The sequence below is a fragment of the Miniopterus schreibersii genome (assembly GCF_964146895.1).
Source record: "Miniopterus schreibersii genome assembly, chromosome: 5".
Taxonomy (NCBI): Eukaryota; Metazoa; Chordata; class Mammalia; order Chiroptera; family Miniopteridae; genus Miniopterus; species Miniopterus schreibersii.
In genome coordinates this window covers 671,372-687,686 of record NC_138106.1, presented here as the reverse complement: position 1 = coordinate 687,686, position 16,315 = coordinate 671,372, and the positions used below count along the sequence as shown (strand labels likewise).

The 16,315-nt window shown below is 48.6% G+C and overlaps 3 protein-coding genes across 3 annotated transcripts; all 3 read left to right on the top strand.

Moving 5' to 3' along the window:
- Nucleotides 1-913: 913 nt before the first annotated feature.
- On the top strand, nt 914-1,090 carry LOC308557920 (uncharacterized protein; the record flags this gene model as incomplete). The annotated part of the gene is made up of 1 exon (XM_081138820.1): nt 914-1,090. One exon carries the CDS (start codon nt 914-916, stop codon nt 1,088-1,090), a length of 177 nt encoding a protein of 58 aa, XP_080994946.1.
- Nucleotides 1,091-5,660: 4,570 nt separating this feature from the next.
- Nucleotides 5,661-10,294, top strand: LOC308557571 (uncharacterized protein; the record flags this gene model as incomplete). Its single annotated transcript, XM_081138141.1, has 2 exons — nt 5,661-5,880; nt 10,017-10,294. The coding sequence occupies 2 exons, from the start codon at nt 5,661-5,663 to the stop codon at nt 10,292-10,294; spliced, it is 498 nt and encodes a 165-aa protein (XP_080994267.1).
- A 4,074-nt stretch (nt 10,295-14,368) lies between these two features.
- On the top strand, nt 14,369-14,680 carry LOC308557572 (uncharacterized protein; the record flags this gene model as incomplete). Its single annotated transcript, XM_081138142.1, has 1 exon — nt 14,369-14,680. The coding sequence occupies one exon, from the start codon at nt 14,369-14,371 to the stop codon at nt 14,678-14,680; it is 312 nt and encodes a 103-aa protein (XP_080994268.1).
- Nucleotides 14,681-16,315: the final 1,635 nt, after the last annotated feature.

Sequence of the window (16,315 nt, the reverse complement as noted above, 5' to 3'; positions counted from 1 at the left end):
GCTTGGAAGCATGCGCAGCACACGTCCAGCGGTGGGATGCGGACGCCGTGTTCTCAGGAACAAATCGGTGCACAGAGTGGCTCGGCCGGCGGAAAGGCCGCGGGGAGAGGTGTTCAGTTTCTGAGGGATTTCGCTTCTTCCTCGCACAACGTAGAGCACAGACATGGCCCGAGACAACCGTCAGGCTGCAGAGTCATCCCGTTGCATTCAAACCCAGCCAGCGTTTTAGTCCAAAAATATGGATATTTGAAAAGGATTATTAGGTGAGAATGTAGAACTATCATGTGAAAAAAATGAGGGAAAGGCAACAATATTTATCGAGTATAATTTCTACACCGAACGCACCGAACAGGCATGAAACGTGTGAGAAAGTTGCGTAAAATCCTTAGACCCAACTTGAGGGAAAAAGAAACCGGCGTTCAGAGAACAAGGGGGGGGGGGGGGAAGCTCAAGGTCAGCGGGAGAAGCCGGGCAGGAAGCTCCAGTGGGTCGCGAGCAGAGACGGGAGTTGTTTCCTTCCCAAGGGGGCGAGAAAGGGGGCGACCGTTTCGTACATTCCCCCCAAACCTTGTTTATATAAGGTACACGTTTAATAACAGGACGTTTTGAAACTGGGTATTCATTTTACTTTTGGGCACGTGATCCTGTGGAGACAGTTCTGGCAAAACAGACGGAGACGATGCTCTTGAAATACAACCAGCCTCTGAAATAACGAGCTCGTTTTAAGCAGCGCCGTCTCGCTTGTCAACAGTGACGGGCACGTAATACGCGGTTGTTTAAATACTTGTTGGCTAACTCAGGGGCAGAGCGTGTGCTGGGCCAGCTGCTGATGGTATATAAGGCCCAAGGCAGGGAGGAGACACACGCCACAGGCACCTTCCTGCACCCAGCCGAGCTCCCTCCTCCTGACGACATGTGGGGCAGTTATTACGGCAACTCCTGCGGCTACGGGACCGGCTATGGCTGTGGATTTGGCCCCTATTATGGCTGCGGCTACGGGACCGGCTATGGCTGTGGCTCCGGCTCGGGCTCCGGCTACTGGGGCTGCCGGCCGATGTGCTACAGAAGATGCTACTCTTCTTGCTGGTAGAACCCGCTCCCCAGGCCGCCTCTGCTTCTGAAACGACAGCTCCCTGGACAACGCCGATTCAGCAGCCACACCTCAGGATTTCTGTGTCCGAGAAACCGCGTGCTTGACCGAGGCCTTGACCTCCAGCTCCCCGCCTTTCCGATGGCATGTCTGTGTCCCGAGGCTCTGCGGCACCGCCCGACTGTTTTCCCAGTGTCACCCTCGACTCCCTTCATCTCCGGTTCTCCGTTAGGACGGTGCGGATGATACTGCATCCTGCAGTCGGGCAAATCACCGTGTCAATAAACATGTTTTTGGTTCTAAGAATTCCGTGTGTACTTGTGAATTCCTCTTTGACACGTTACGGGCTCTCCTGAAAATCGGTCTAAAGTGTTACTTCAATGTTGGGTTCCTCCCTGATATAATACAAGCATTTTTTTTTTTTTTTGTACCTGAATCCTAAGTAACGTCTTCTCCACCCGTTTCTCATATCTCACAGTCCCGGGCTCTCACACACACAAGCACAAGTCACACCGTTTCAGGGCCGGTCTTGGAAACCTCCCTGTGTCTAGAATGGGTCTGGGGGGGGGGAAGGGAAAGCAAACCGGCCCGTACTCGGGAGGCGCTGTGTGCAGAGTCCCTGGAGAGGCCATGTGGCCGGGGCACTTCAAGGGGAAGACAGTTTCCAGGGCTCCTGAGAAATCAGAAGCAGACAAAGGTGTGAAGCTTGAGGAGTGGAGCATGAAAGGAAAGACACAGTAGAAGAAAAATACTCCATTGTACCATCCGCAGTAGATGGAAGCGCAGATACATTTGTTTGCATCTATGGAGGTCGATGAAACGGATTTGTCGCCCGGTGGACAAATATTTTTGAAAGGGCCACATCCTACACGCTGAAGATGGAGCAGGGAGAGGACCAACAAGTTGTCTTCTCAGTGTTTATGTTTTATTAGGTAAAGATAGAAAAACAGCTGCGAAGATCATTCAGATAAGTTGAGACAGACCTGTTCTTGCCCTGGAGGGAATGAACCAGGTTAACGGGATGGCGAGGAAGGTCGAAGTGTGAGAGGCGACGTTCGGAGGGTGTTTGAAGCCGTGACAATGAGCTGACGCCTGTTGCAGAGAAAGGTCAGAAAGGACAGCAGCCGGTGTAAGAGGTGGAGAGAAATCCGTGACGTCCTGGGTGTGTGCAGGTGGCACCGTGTTCTCATTTGTAGAAGAGCCAGGCCTGGCGCCTTCGTGGGCAGACATGGGAATGGCATCAAAGCGTGGGGCTGGCTCCCTGAGTAGGGGAGCCCGTTCCTTTGCTGGGTTTTGACGCAAGTGCCCTTTTCTCATGGACCTTCCAGAACGCTAACCTTTAGATCCCACAACAGAAGAGGCCTCTTAAGACTCGGGTTCAACCAACAGTGATAAATGTGTCACTGCGTGACCTCTGTGACAGGGTCACTGCAGGGAGTCTGACCCGAGGCCCCTGGAGACAGGAGACCCGGCAGAATGGTCACCTCCAAGGAAGATGGCCCTGCCCTCAAGGTCAGCCCTGCCCTCAAGGTCAGCCCTGGATGAGGCTCTGCCCAGGCTGTGGCTGGTCCAGGTGAGGAAGAAACAGGTGTTCTTCCCGGGGCAGGACAGTCCACAGCTGGCACATCTGGAAGTCAGACCTGAGGGCCCAGTGTGCTCTGGGTAACTGCGGGACGGGAGTCCCAACAATTACAGGTCTCTGAACATTTAGCTGGTTGTTTTATATTTCTTGTCATGGAAGGCATTTTGGTAAAAAGGAAGGGTCATTGTTTAGGCACGTGTGAGATAAGTTATATATCCAGGAAACAGGTCTTTGCAAACGACCATTGAACATATTTTCAAAATCTGAAATGCTGGGCCTCTCTTAGTCAAAGAATATCCGAGACCTTGAGCAGAGTAGAATGCGAAGGTGGTGGTCATGTAAGAGAAGGGGGCGATAAAAGCAGAAAACCCACGCATGTGTGTGTGCATGTGCATGCATGTGCATATGTGTGTGTGTGTTCTGGAGAAGGTCGAGAAAAAAGAAGACTTGACTCCAAGTAAACCAACATGTACAAATACCAACAAATACATTGTCAATGTATTTTTAGTAAGAAATCAGTGGGTGTTAATGGAATTGCTTATTCTCTGGTGACTTGGTCCCTCTTTTTACTTTATCGTCGAATTGTATTAATTACTAGAAAAGTTTCCAATGGGTTTGGTAGAAGGTATGAGGATTTTGGTGAAAAAAGTTTTCTTGGAGGGACGTGGTAACACGGATATGGTCGCAGTGTATGAACGTGTGGGCGGGAAATGCAAAGGCTATGAGCTCTCTCGTCTCATGGGGCCTGTGGGCAAAGACAGGGCCGGGCTGATGAAATGGTCACCCCCTCTCCCTAGAGCGTTTCTAAAGCACAGTGCTCACCCTCGAGCTCTAGAAACACATTTTTTACTGGATAGTCTATGCCCAAGAATAGTGTCTGCATGATGTAGGCCCTCAAACATGCTTGTAAAATTCCTTGTGCTGTTCAGTCGCTGTCGAGAAAAGCAGTCAAAGGAATGATGCAGGAAATGTGGTCATGCGGAGGCTGACCTGGGGAGAAAGCGGGGATGTGGGCAGTGGGAAGGGTGTGGAGTTTGCAGGAACGGAGAGAACTGTAAGAATGGGCCAATCGTAATCAAGAGGCGGACCTGGAGTCTGAGGTTTTATTTATTTATTTTAGAATGTTTTTTTATTGATTTCAGAGAGAGGAAGGGAGAGAGAGAGACAGAAACATCAATGGAGAGAGTCATTGACTGGCTGCCTCCTGCACGCCCCCTACTGGGGGTTGAGCCCGCAACCCGGGCCTGTGCCCTGACTGGGAATCGAACTGTGACCTCCTGGTTCCTGGGTCGACGCTCAACCACTGAGCCACACCTGCCAGGCTGGAGTTTGAGGTTTTAATTTTGACATGGAAGTTGCTGATCTCTAGAGTACTTTTTTTCCTATAATGACTAAAATTTGAGATGTCTAGAAAAGTGTTCATTTTTACTCGAATGCTGTGGTTTCTGGAATTAACATGCAGTGTGTTGAGAAGGTTTTCTGCTCAGTGGATAGAGAAGCTACCTTTCCACCATGTGGTACATGGGAAGTTAAGGAGCAGGTGTGAGAGGGCTGAGTTGTCTGCCTGAAGTTGACACCAGGCTTGGACTTGGATGGAGAAGACCACGAAGAAGTCCACCTGATAGGCATGTAAGGCAGACGTTCCAAAATATATGTAATTTTAGTCAGATGAAGTAAATATTTTGCATTTGAAAAACCAAAGGAAAAATCATGGATTTCTGCCCTAGCTTTTATGTTAGAGTAGGAGATGAGTTAATTCAATTCCAACCCTAATCATAAGAGTCTTTGGGCAAGACTTAACCATCCTTGGCCTCTGTTTTCTCATCTGTAGTGTGTGTATAAATGTAACACAATTCCTGGATTTACATTGTTTTTGTAAGAATCACATGAAGTAAAAAATGTGCGTGTGCCTCAAAAGCTATAGAGGGAAATAATAATAATAATAATTATTATTATTTTTCTTATATTATTTCCTCTATAGTAAAATAATTTTACGGGTGGGAAATATTATGGGCTCTCATTCAGCAGGTAGTAAGTGCCTAAGTCTTTAGATTCACGGAAAACAAAGACAGAGTCTTTGGCTTTAAATAGCTTACAGCTGACTGTGGGACTCAGATGATTAACGCAGAGCTGCTGATGGAACACTCAGTGCTGCCGTAGACTTGGGCACGGGGGCTGTGGAAGGACAGAGGAATTATGCCCAATGCATGCTGTGAATGTCCAGGGATGCTTCTTAGATGAGTTGTAGTCCACGCTGTGCTTTGAAGAATCAGTGGAGTTTAGACAGATAACATTTTGATGACGTAAGTGGGCATGATGTTTCCAAGAAAGTGTCATATAAAAAAGTTCCAAGAACTCTCAAATGAGTGGATTCTGTTGCATTGAACAATATCCCGGCTGCTTTTGTTTGGCTGTATTGCATCCGACACCTGTCCTGCTCCAGTTCAGATCTTCTCCACCTCACCTGTCTCCTGCTCTGGCCACCACTGCAGTGGTCGTCCTTCCTGGGTTCTGTCCACGTCTGGGTAGGGATGACCTGAGAGTGCCTCACCTGTGCCCCTGCTGTTTGCATCTCACTTCTGTCCAGGTGCTTTCCAGTGGACACCGAGGGGTGAGGTGCTGGAGCGTCACCTGGTGCCCACATGGTCCCTGGGAGGGCAGGAGGACTCCTGCCCCGAGTGAAAGCCTATGTGAGGTGTGATGACATCCCAGAGGCATGCTTGTTCAGTCTGTGGGGTGTGTCTGTTTTGTCACAGTTCTCATGACTAGCTGGGCCAAAGGCTGGGCATCACAGCTGAAAAAATTGTCCTTAGAATGATGAACTTTTTAAGAATGAAAATTGCTGTGGTAATGAGGCCACAGACTCTGTGTTTGGTGACCCACCCGTTTCTGGGACTATATAAAGGTCCCAGGGCAGGAGATGACAGTCAGACTTCAGACACCTCCACCTGCTCCTCTACTGAACTGCCGAACCCACCTCTAGACACAATGTGTTGTAACTACTACGGAAACTCATGCGGTAGCTGTGGCTACGGCTCTGGCTATGGCTGTGGATACGGCTCTGGCTATGGCTGTGGTTATGGCTCTGGCTATGGCTGTGGATATGGCTCTGGCTATGGCTGTGGCTACGGTTCCGGCTACGGCTGTGGATATGGCTCTGGCTACGGCTCTGGCTACGGCTGTGGCTATGGACGTGGCTTTGGCTGCTGTGGATATCGACCATTTATCTACAGAAGATGCTATTCTTGCTGCTAGAATGTAACTGCTACTCACCTTTTCCTCAAAAGCGACCCTTTCAAGGCCTTTCTGTTTCAATGTCTCACAATCCCACTGAGTAGAGAGAAGTCAGAGGCTCAGAAAACCAGCGTCTGCTCGAGGGTCCCTGTGGCTATCGAGGGGCCTGCTCACTCCACGATGTTCCTGGAGGCAGATGAACTCACTTGGCTGTAGCCCGCATGTAGACCGACTGCCTTCTCGCTGTATGCTTCTATGTTGTGACGGTTTCCAAATAAACATGTTTCATGGGTCCTAACAAGCGCGTGTATCTTTCACGTCGGGCGTGGTGTCAGTCAGTAGACTCACATTTTGTCTGCCATCTCTGTGAGCTCCTCAGAGACCGGCAGGACCGATGAGCGCTCAGCTGTCCACTCCAGCTGCGTGTGCGTCTCCCGTTCCGATCGGTCAGTGCTGAGTGTTACGTATCTTAGATTTCATCTCTGAGAAAGTGGCTTCTCCTTGGCTGAATGTTCTGCTGTTTGTTCATTTTGCTGAAGGTTTGTTCCTAAGCATCTATGTCCCAGGATCCTGGTCTGTCCATTTCTTTCCATCCTAACAGGCCCTCACACGCTCATGTACACACGTGCACACACACACGCGCCTCAGAAATGCTTTGAGGAAATGCTGATGGCGAGGAAACGGGTGGGAAGGGGAGACGGGAGGCTCACGCGTTAGGTGTGTAGTGACCTGGGGACGGGCCGGGTGAGCCTGGGCTGGGTGGTGGCACCGGCCACGAGAGGGGACAGATGGGCACCGGGATTTGTGAGGGCGCCTGTCAGACTCCAGACACCCACAGTGAGGAAGGGAGAGAAGCCTGGAGAAGGCGACTCCTAAAGCGTATGCTTCTCCTCAGCACTGGGCATGGTGGGAATTCGGGGTGCTCTGCACAGTGACGGGCCTGAAAGGCGGGCCGTTCACGGTGAGACCGGCGTCGCCGTGGGCTCTGCGTCTGCAGACACTGAACGCGGGGAGGAGGGTCGGGGACAGTTCTCAGCACAGAGCTTTCTAGCCTGTGACACCGTCTGGGACAGGACAGTGCCCCGATTCCTGGGCTATCTTAGGGGGACATTACTGACTCGGGGCCGGGGGTGGAAGGAATTGATTTTTCATGCCCACTTCTGTCCCTGCCCTGTTCCCGGACGGATACGTTAGAAATGAAGGTGAGCTGTGTAGCCCGACGGTGAGAACGCGAGGCCGACCCCAGGAAAACAGAGCTGGGATCTCCTACGTTACTATACCTGGGACGGGAGCCCAGTTATACGTTTTGGCTGCAGAAATCCAGCCTTCGTGGGGGATGTAAAAAGACTTCAAAGACTGAAGTCACAATTTAATCCCCTGGATATATAAATGTAGTTTTCCTCGAATCCCCTGACTCTTGAAAGAAGCCGCAGTCTTGAGAAAGCCCTGGAAGAGGCTGAGCGGGCTGAGTGCTGTTCCTGGAGAACGGAAACCTCTCCTCCGGGTCAGACGCCGAGCGGGTCGGCCCAGTCAGCACGCCTGGCGCGGCTTCTGACAAAGGACGTCCCGTTATGTGCTGCGCACAGAGGACCAGACGTGTCGTCACCGCTTCCTCGAGCGTGGAGAGGCCCCCAGCCCACATGTTACAGAGATGAGAAAACTGATACAATGTAATTCCACACAGGGGTGTTCGGGAAACAGGAAGAAATCGCAAGTGAGGCGGGACTGAGGCCGGGGGAGAGACGGGCCAGGAATCTTTCTGAAAAAGGACAAGATTTTAGCTCAGAGATGAAAGATGAGTGGGAGTCGGCCGGTCGTAGACGAGAAATAGCTTCTGAACCAGGGAGAAAGAGGGACAGCATTGCGGGGAGTGTCCATGTGCTGGAAGCTTATTGCAACAGCTTAGCGTCCACCCCGGAGGAAATGGAACCATTAGTCGGGCTCAGGGAGTAAATTCACAGGGGTGGGTGTGACCCCCAAGGACACACAGCCTCCTACGGTCCCCTCCCTTCGCGGTGGGAACGGCCTGCCACTTGCTTCTGACCTTGGCAAGGACGACGGGAGGTCACTTCTATGGTGACGTTACGTTTGGGGTTGACAAGTAAAACACAAAATGGATAAGTTTGAATTTCAGATAGAAAAATACATTTTTTAGTATAAATATGTTTCATGTACTATGAAACATACTTATCTTTAGGTTATACTTACTAAACCTGGCAACTCTGTTTAATTTATAAGGTAAAGAATTTTTTCCCATGTCCCGGCTGACACCTTGGTCGTGACCCTGTGAGATTCTGAGCCGAGACCCCGGATCCCCTAAGACCGTGAGACCACAGGCGGGTGATGCTCTGAGCTGCTCCTGTCCGGCTGACTTACAAAGGCCTCCTCTCCTGTTCTCTCCATGGCCTGGTCAGCGGTGCTGCTGACTTGGACGACCTGGGTGTCATATCTGCTCATCAACAGAGACTAGAAGACCAGGCACAGGGATGGACGTCAAGAACAAACCACCTGGAGGGACAGGGACAGGGACAGGGACAGGGACTGGGGAGAGGCGCTATCGGCCGTTCTTGCTGGAACAGGCTCATGAACGAAATGCTGAAATACCGTGTATTCTAGGACCCAAAATGACGCTGGGAGTAAGGAGAGACTCTGCAGTGTGTGGGGACTTTATTACAGTAATTTCACAATGAAATGGATCCTCACGGGAGATACTGAGTCCCTGTTACAGCAGGTGTTCGGGCCTCCAGAGAGTAGAAGGGAGACTTTATGGAGCACAGCAGAGAGGAACAAGGAGTTGATCTCAGTAATGTATTAGCTGTGGAACTTTTAGTAAGTTTTCTAACCTCTTTGTACCCCAGTTTCCATATTGTAAGATACCTACCACTTTTACAATTTCATTGTGATCAGATGGATTACAACCTCTGACATTTGTGATTTTAAAAACATTGGACATCCTTTCCTATATCTGTTGGCCATTTGTATGTCTTCTTGGGAGCGGTGTCTGTCCAGGTCCCCATATACACAAAGGAATATTACTCAGCCATGAGAAAAGATGAAATACTGTGACATTTGCGACAACATGGATGGACCTTGAGAGTATTATGCTAAGTGAAATGAGCCAGTCAGAAAAAGCTAAGAGCCATATGATGTCACTCGTATGTGTGATGTAAAACCAAAACCGGTGGGCACAAACAGCAGTGTGGTGGTTTCCAGAGCCAAGGGGGTGGGGGCCGAAGGGGTCCTAATATAGGGTGATGGGAGAAGATTTGAATCTGGATGGTGGGCACACAGAGCAAGATACAGATCTTGCATCATAGAAATCTATACCTGAAACCTGCATGATCCTATTAACCAATGGCACCCCAATAAATTTAATTAAAACACCCACATTCACCAGTGTACAATAAAGGATTTTTTTGGGGTGTTATTTTGGTTTGAAGTAAATAACCACCTAGAATGGATAAAACTTTACTGAGGAATGGAGTGGGCCTTGGGGTAAAAATAGACCCTCAGAATATGATTTTCCCAGGTATTTGGATTCACAGGAACTCTACGACATCAAATGTTGAGAAGTTTCTGTAGAGGGCGGTGTTGTGTTCCAGTGAAATTACCTGTGATGTAATCAGTGTGTAGCAAGCTGCTCGAGGGGTTAGTCAAGCCCATTGGAGTAGCTGCGTTCCCGTGATAAACTTCCCTCTCGCCACAGAGCCTTGTTATATAAAATATGTCTCTGGAATCATGAGTTCAGATAATAGGAAAACTGATGGAAACTCACGTTAGAGGTTTGTAATTGGCTCAAGACAATGCCCAGGTGACAAAAAACAAACCCGGATCCCCAGTAAAAATTGGAGACTCTATACTAATGGGTCACTTAAGGCAGATGCTGTGGCTATGAAAATACCAAGTCCTCTCATGATCAACTGACACGAGTGACTTGCGCATACCAGGTATTAAATGAATATTTATTACGTGAATCACAAAATTGACAGCATTCTCTGACCCTTCCTGTCCCTATATAAAGCTCCCAGGGTGGTGGGTGACATTCAGACTCCAGAAGCATCCTCTGCACCTCGAGTGAAACCTCACCCTCTGCCAGCATGTGCTGCAACTACTACGGGAGCTCCTATGGGGGCTGTGGCTACGGCTCTGGCTACGGCTGTGGCTACGGCTCTGGCTACGGCTGTGGATACGGCTCTGGCTACGGCTGTGGATACGGCTCTGGCTACGGCTGTGGATACGGCTGTGGATACGGCTCTGGCTACGGCTGTGGATACGGCTCTGGCTACGGCTCTGGCTACGGCTCTGGCTACGGCTGTGGCTATGGACGTGGCTTTGGCTGCTGTGGATATCGACCATTTATCTACAGAAGATGCTATTCTTGCTGCTAGAATGTAACTGCTACTCACCTTTTCCTCAAAAGCGACCCTTTCAAGGCCTTTCTGTTTCAATGTCTCACAATCCCACTGAGTAGAGAGAAGTCAGAGGCTCAGAAAACCAGCGTCTGCTCGAGGGTCCCTGTGGCTATCGAGGGGCCTGCTCACTCCACGGTGTTCCTGGAGGCAGATGAACTCACTTGGCTGTAGCCCGCATGTAGACCGACTGCCTTCTCGCTGTATGCTTCTATGTTGTGACGGTTTCCAAATAAACCTGTTTCATGGGTCCTAACAAGCGCGTGTATCTTTCACGTCGGGCGTGGTGTCAGTCAGTAGACTCACATTTTGTCTGCCATCTCTGTGAGCTCCTCAGAGACCGGCAGGACCGATGAGCGCTCAGCTGTCCACTCCAGCTGCGTGTGCGTCTCCCGTTCCGATCGGTCAGTGCTGAGTGTTACGTATCTTAGATTTCATCTCTGAGAAAGTGGCTTCTCCTTGGCTGAATGTTCTGTTGTTTGTTCATTTTACTGAAGGTTTGTTCCTAAGCGTCTGTGTCCCAGGATCCTGGTCTGTCCTCTTCTTTCCGTCCTAACCGGCCCTCGCACGCTCATTAACACACGTGCACACACACACGCGCCTCAGAAATGCTTTGAGGAAATGCTGATGGCGAGGAAACGGGTGGGAAGGGGAGACGGGAGGCTCACGCGTTAGGTGTGTAGTGACCTGGGGACGGGCCGGGTGAGCCTGGGCTGGGTGGTGGCACCGGCCACGAGAGGGGACAGATGGGCACCGGGATTTGTGAGGGGGCCTGTCAGACCCCAGACACCCACAGTGAGGAAGGGAGAGAAGCCTGGAGAAGGCGACTCCTAAAGCGTATGCTTCTCCTCAGCACTGGGCATGGTGGGAACTCGGGGTGCTCTGCACAGTGACGGGCCTGAAAGGCGGGCCGTTCACGGTGAGACCGGCGTCGCCGTGGGCTCTGCGTCTGCAGACACTGAACGCGGGGAGGAGGGTCGGGGACAGTTCTCAGCACAGAGCTTTCTAGCCTGTGACACCGTCTGGGACAGGACAGTGCCCCGATTCCTGGGCTATCTTAGGGGGACATTACTGACTCGGGGTCGGGGGTGGAGGAACTGATATTTCATGCCCACTTCTGTCCCTGCCCTGTTCCCGGACGGATACGTTAGAAATGAAGGTGAGCTGTGTAGCCCGACGGTGAGAACGCGAGGCCGACCCCAGGAAAACAGAGCTGGGATCTCCTACGTTACTATACCTGGGACGGGAGCCCAGTTATACGTTTTGGCTGCAGAAATCCAGCCTTCGTGGGGGATGTAAAAAGACTTCAAAGACTGAAGTCACAATTTAATCCCCTGGATATATAAATGTAGTTTTCCTCGAATCCCCTGACTCTTGAAAGAAGCCGCAGTCTTGAGAAAGCCCTGGAAGAGGCTGAGCGGGCTGAGTGCTGTTCCTGGAGAACGGAAACCTCTCCTCCGGGTCAGACGCCGAGCGGGTCGGCCCAGTCAGCACGCCTGGCGCGGCTTCTGACAAAGGACGTCCCCTTATGTGCTGCGCACAGAGGACCAGACGTGTCGTCACCGCTTCCTCGAGCGTGGAGAGGCCCCCAGCCCACATGTTACAGAGATGAGAAAACTGATACAATGTAATTCCACACAGGGGTGTTCGGGAAACAGGAAGAAATCGCAAGTGAGGGGGGACTGAGGCCGGGAGAGAGACGAACCAGGAATCTTTCTGAAAAAGGACAAGATTTTAGCTCAGAGATGAAAGATGAGTGGGAGTCGGCCGGTCGTAGACGAGAAATAGCTTCTGAACCAGGGAGAAAGAGGGACAGCATTGCGGGGAGTGTCCATGTGCTGGAAGCTTATTGCAACAGCTTAGCGTCCACCCCGGAGGAAATGTAACCGTTAGTCGGGCTCAGGGAGTAAATTCACAGGGGTGGGTGTGACCCCCAAGGACACACAGCCTCCTACGGTCCCCTCCCTTCGCGGTGGGAACGGCCTGCCACTTGCTTCTGACCTTGGCAAGGACGACGGGAGGTCACTTCTATGGTGACGTTACGTTTGGGGTTGACAAGTAAAACACAAAATGGATAAGTTTGAATTTCAGATAGAAAAATACATTTTTTAGTATAAATATGTTTCATGTACTATGAAACATACTTATCTTTAGGTTATACTTACTAAACCTGGCAACTCTGTTTAATTTATAAGGTAAAGAATTTTTTCCCATGTCCCGGCTGACACCTTGGTCGTGACCCTGTGAGATTCTGAGCCGAGACCCCGGATCCCCTAAGACCGTGAGACCACAGGCGGGTGATGCTCTGAGCTGCTCCTGTCCGGCTGACTTACAAAGGCCTCCTCTCCTGTTCTCTCCATGGCCTGGTCAGCGGTGCTGCTGACTTGGACGACCTGGGTGTCATATCTGCTCATCAACAGAGACTAGAAGACCAGGCACAGGGATGGACGTCAAGAACAAACCACCTGGAGGGACAGGGACAGGGACAGGGACAGGGACTGGGGAGAGGCGCTATCGGCCGTTCTTGCTGGAACAGGCTCATGAACGAAATGCTGAAATACCGTGTATTCTAGGACCCAAAATGACGCTGGGAGTAAGGAGAGACTCTGCAGTGTGTGGGGACTTTATTACAGTAATTTCACAATGAAATGGATCCTCACGGGAGATACTGAGTCCCTGTTACAGCAGGTGTTCGGGCCTCCAGAGAGTAGAAGGGAGACTTTATGGAGCACAGCAGAGAGGAACAAGGAGTTGATCTCAGTAATGTATTAGCTGTGGAACTTTTAGTAAGTTTTCTAACCTCTTTGTACCCCAGTTTCCATATTGTAAGATACCTACCACTTTTACAATTTCATTGTGATCAGATGGATTACAACCTCTGACATTTGTGATTTTAAAAACATTGGACATCCTTTCCTATATCTGTTGGCCATTTGTATGTCTTCTTGGGAGCGGTGTCTGTCCAGGTCCCCATATACACAAAGGAATATTACTCAGCCATGAGAAAAGATGAAATACTGTGACATTTGCGACAACATGGATGGACCTTGAGAGTATTATGCTAAGTGAAATGAGCCAGTCAGAAAAAGCTAAGAGCCATATGATGTCACTCGTATGTGTGATGTAAAACCAAAACCGTGGGCACAAACAGCAGTGTGGTGGTTTCCAGAGCCAAGGGGGTGGGGGCCGAAGGGGTCCTAATATAGGGTGATGGGAGAAGATTTGAATCTGGATGGTGGGCACACAGAGCAAGATACAGATCTTGCATCATAGAAATCTATACCTGAAACCTGCATGATCCTATTAACCAATGGCACCCCAATAAATTTAATTAAAACACCCACATTCACCAGTGTACAATAAAGGATTTTTTTGGGGTGTTATTTTGGTTTGAAGTAAATAACCACCTAGAATGGATAAAACTTTACTGAGGAATGGAGTGGGCCTTGGGGTAAAAATAGACCCTCAGAATATGATTTTCCCAGGTATTTGGATTCACAGGAACTCTACGACATCAAATGTTGAGAAGTTTCTGTAGAGGGCGGTGTTGTGTTCCAGTGAAATTACCTGTGATGTAATCAGTGTGTAGCAAGCTGCTCGAGGGGTTAGTCAAGCCCATTGGAGTAGCTGCGTTCCCGTGATAAACTTCCCTCTCGCCACAGAGCCTTGTTATATAAAATATGTCTCTGGAATCATGAGTTCAGATAATAGGAAAACTGATGGAAACTCACGTTAGAGGTTTGTAATTGGCTCAAGACAATGCCCAGGTGACAAAAAACAAACCCGGATCCCCAGTAAAAATTGGAGACTCTATACTAATGGGTCACTTAAGGCAGATGCTGTGGCTATGAAAATACCAAGTCCTCTCATGATCAACTGACACGAGTGACTTGCGCATACCAGGTATTAAATGAATATTTATTACGTGAATCACAAAATTGACAGCATTCTCTGACCCTTCCTGTCCCTATATAAAGCTCCCAGGGTGGTGGGTGACATTCAGACTCCAGAAGCATCCTCTGCACCTCGAGTGAAACCTCACCCTCTGCCAGCATGTGCTGCAACTACTACGGGAGCTCCTATGGGGGCTGTGGCTACGGCTCTGGCTACGGCTGTGGATACGGCTCTGGCTACGGCTGTGGATACGGCTCTGGCTACGGCTGTGGCTATGGCTCTGGCTATGGCTGTGGATACGGCTGTGGATACGGCTCCAGATATGGATGTGGCTATGGCTCTGGCTATGGCTGTGGATACGGCTGTGGATTCGGCTCCAGATATGGATGTGGCTATGGATCTGGCTACGGCTATGGCTGCTGTACCTGCCGACCATGTTGCTACAGGCGATGCTATTCCTCTTGCTGCTAGAACATCATCTTAGACCATCCTATACCTCTAACGTAATATTCAAAAATTAACACTTTCCTCCAAAGGACACCCCATTTTACCATCTCTACATTCAAGTAAGGATTGGATACCAACTGTATTTACTTCAGAGAACCTATTTGTTTTTGAGAAATTATAAATGTTTGCACTATGTGACCTGAAGGCAGAAGATTTGATTCTGATTATGTTCAAAGTGTCAATTTTTGGTAATGTACTCTATGGTTTTGTATTGTCCCCCATGGATATAAATAGTCCATAGTTTGAAAAAAATTATATTTAAAAAAAATAAATATCATTTGTTCCTGCAAGTCTTTGTGTCTTTGGGGCTGGAATCATTATTGATATTAGGATTTGTGACCTTGCCGCAAAGTTAGGCAACCACTGTGTCACCTGATGTTTAGGTTAATTTATTCCTTCATCTACTACTGTCACAAATACCACATGGTTTTATTTACTGCAGAGTTGCAATAAATCTTGATATTATGTAAAGTGAGTACTCCAATACTCTTTTTCAAAATTATTTTGACTATTTTAGTTGTTTTTGTTTCTATCTACACATTAAAATAGCTTGTCAATACTCATAAATATATCCTGCTGAGATTTCAATTGGAACTGGGTTGAATATAGATCAATTTTGGGAGAATTGACATCTCAACAATATTGAGTTTTTCAATCCATGAACATGGTATATCTCCACATATATTTACCCTCTTTTTTTTAAATCTTCACCTGAGAATATTTTTTCCATTGCTTTTCAGAGAGAGTGGAAGGGGGAGAAAGAGAAAGAAAGAGGGAGAGGGAGAGAGAGAAAGAGAAACATCAATGTGAGAGAGACACATTGACTGGTTGCCTCCCACATGCACCAGAACCAGGGCCAAGGATTGAGCCTGCAACCGAGGTACATGCCCTTGGCCAGAATCAAACCTGGGACCCGTCAGTCCCCAGGCCGATACTTTAACCACTGAGCCAAACTGGCTAGGGCCATTGACACCTTTTTTGATTTCTGTGGTTGGCTTTAATGCAACATAGAACAAGAATGATTATCTTTGTATTCAAGGAGGGCATATTCTAGTGGGGGAGTAAGGTGAAATTTAAAAAACAATCAGACATGTACATAACTAAATAAAAATAAATAATTATAAACAGTTTTATAATCATTAATAAACAGTTACTTTCTATAAAAAATCATATGGCCTGCCAAAAGTGCAAGATGAAATAGAATACCTTAATAGGACTCTATCTATTAAGGAAAGTGAATCAATAATAATATTCCAAACAGAGAGCATCAAAGCAGAATGAGTTCACTGGTAAATTCTACAAAACATTGAAGAATTAAGTTAAACCAATTCTCCACAATCACTTCCAGAAGATAGAACAAAGGAATACTTATTAACTCATTCTATGAGGTCAACATTACCTTAATACCAACACCAGGTAAAGACATTGCAAGAAAACAAAGCCACAGACCAATATCTTAAGTGGATGCAGATGTAAAAATTCTCAGGAAAATCTTATGAATTTCAACCCCTCAATGGATAAAATGAGTTACACACCATAACCAAGTGGGATTGGCCCCAACTATGCAAGGTTGGTTCAGCCCTCATCAGGTGGTTAATG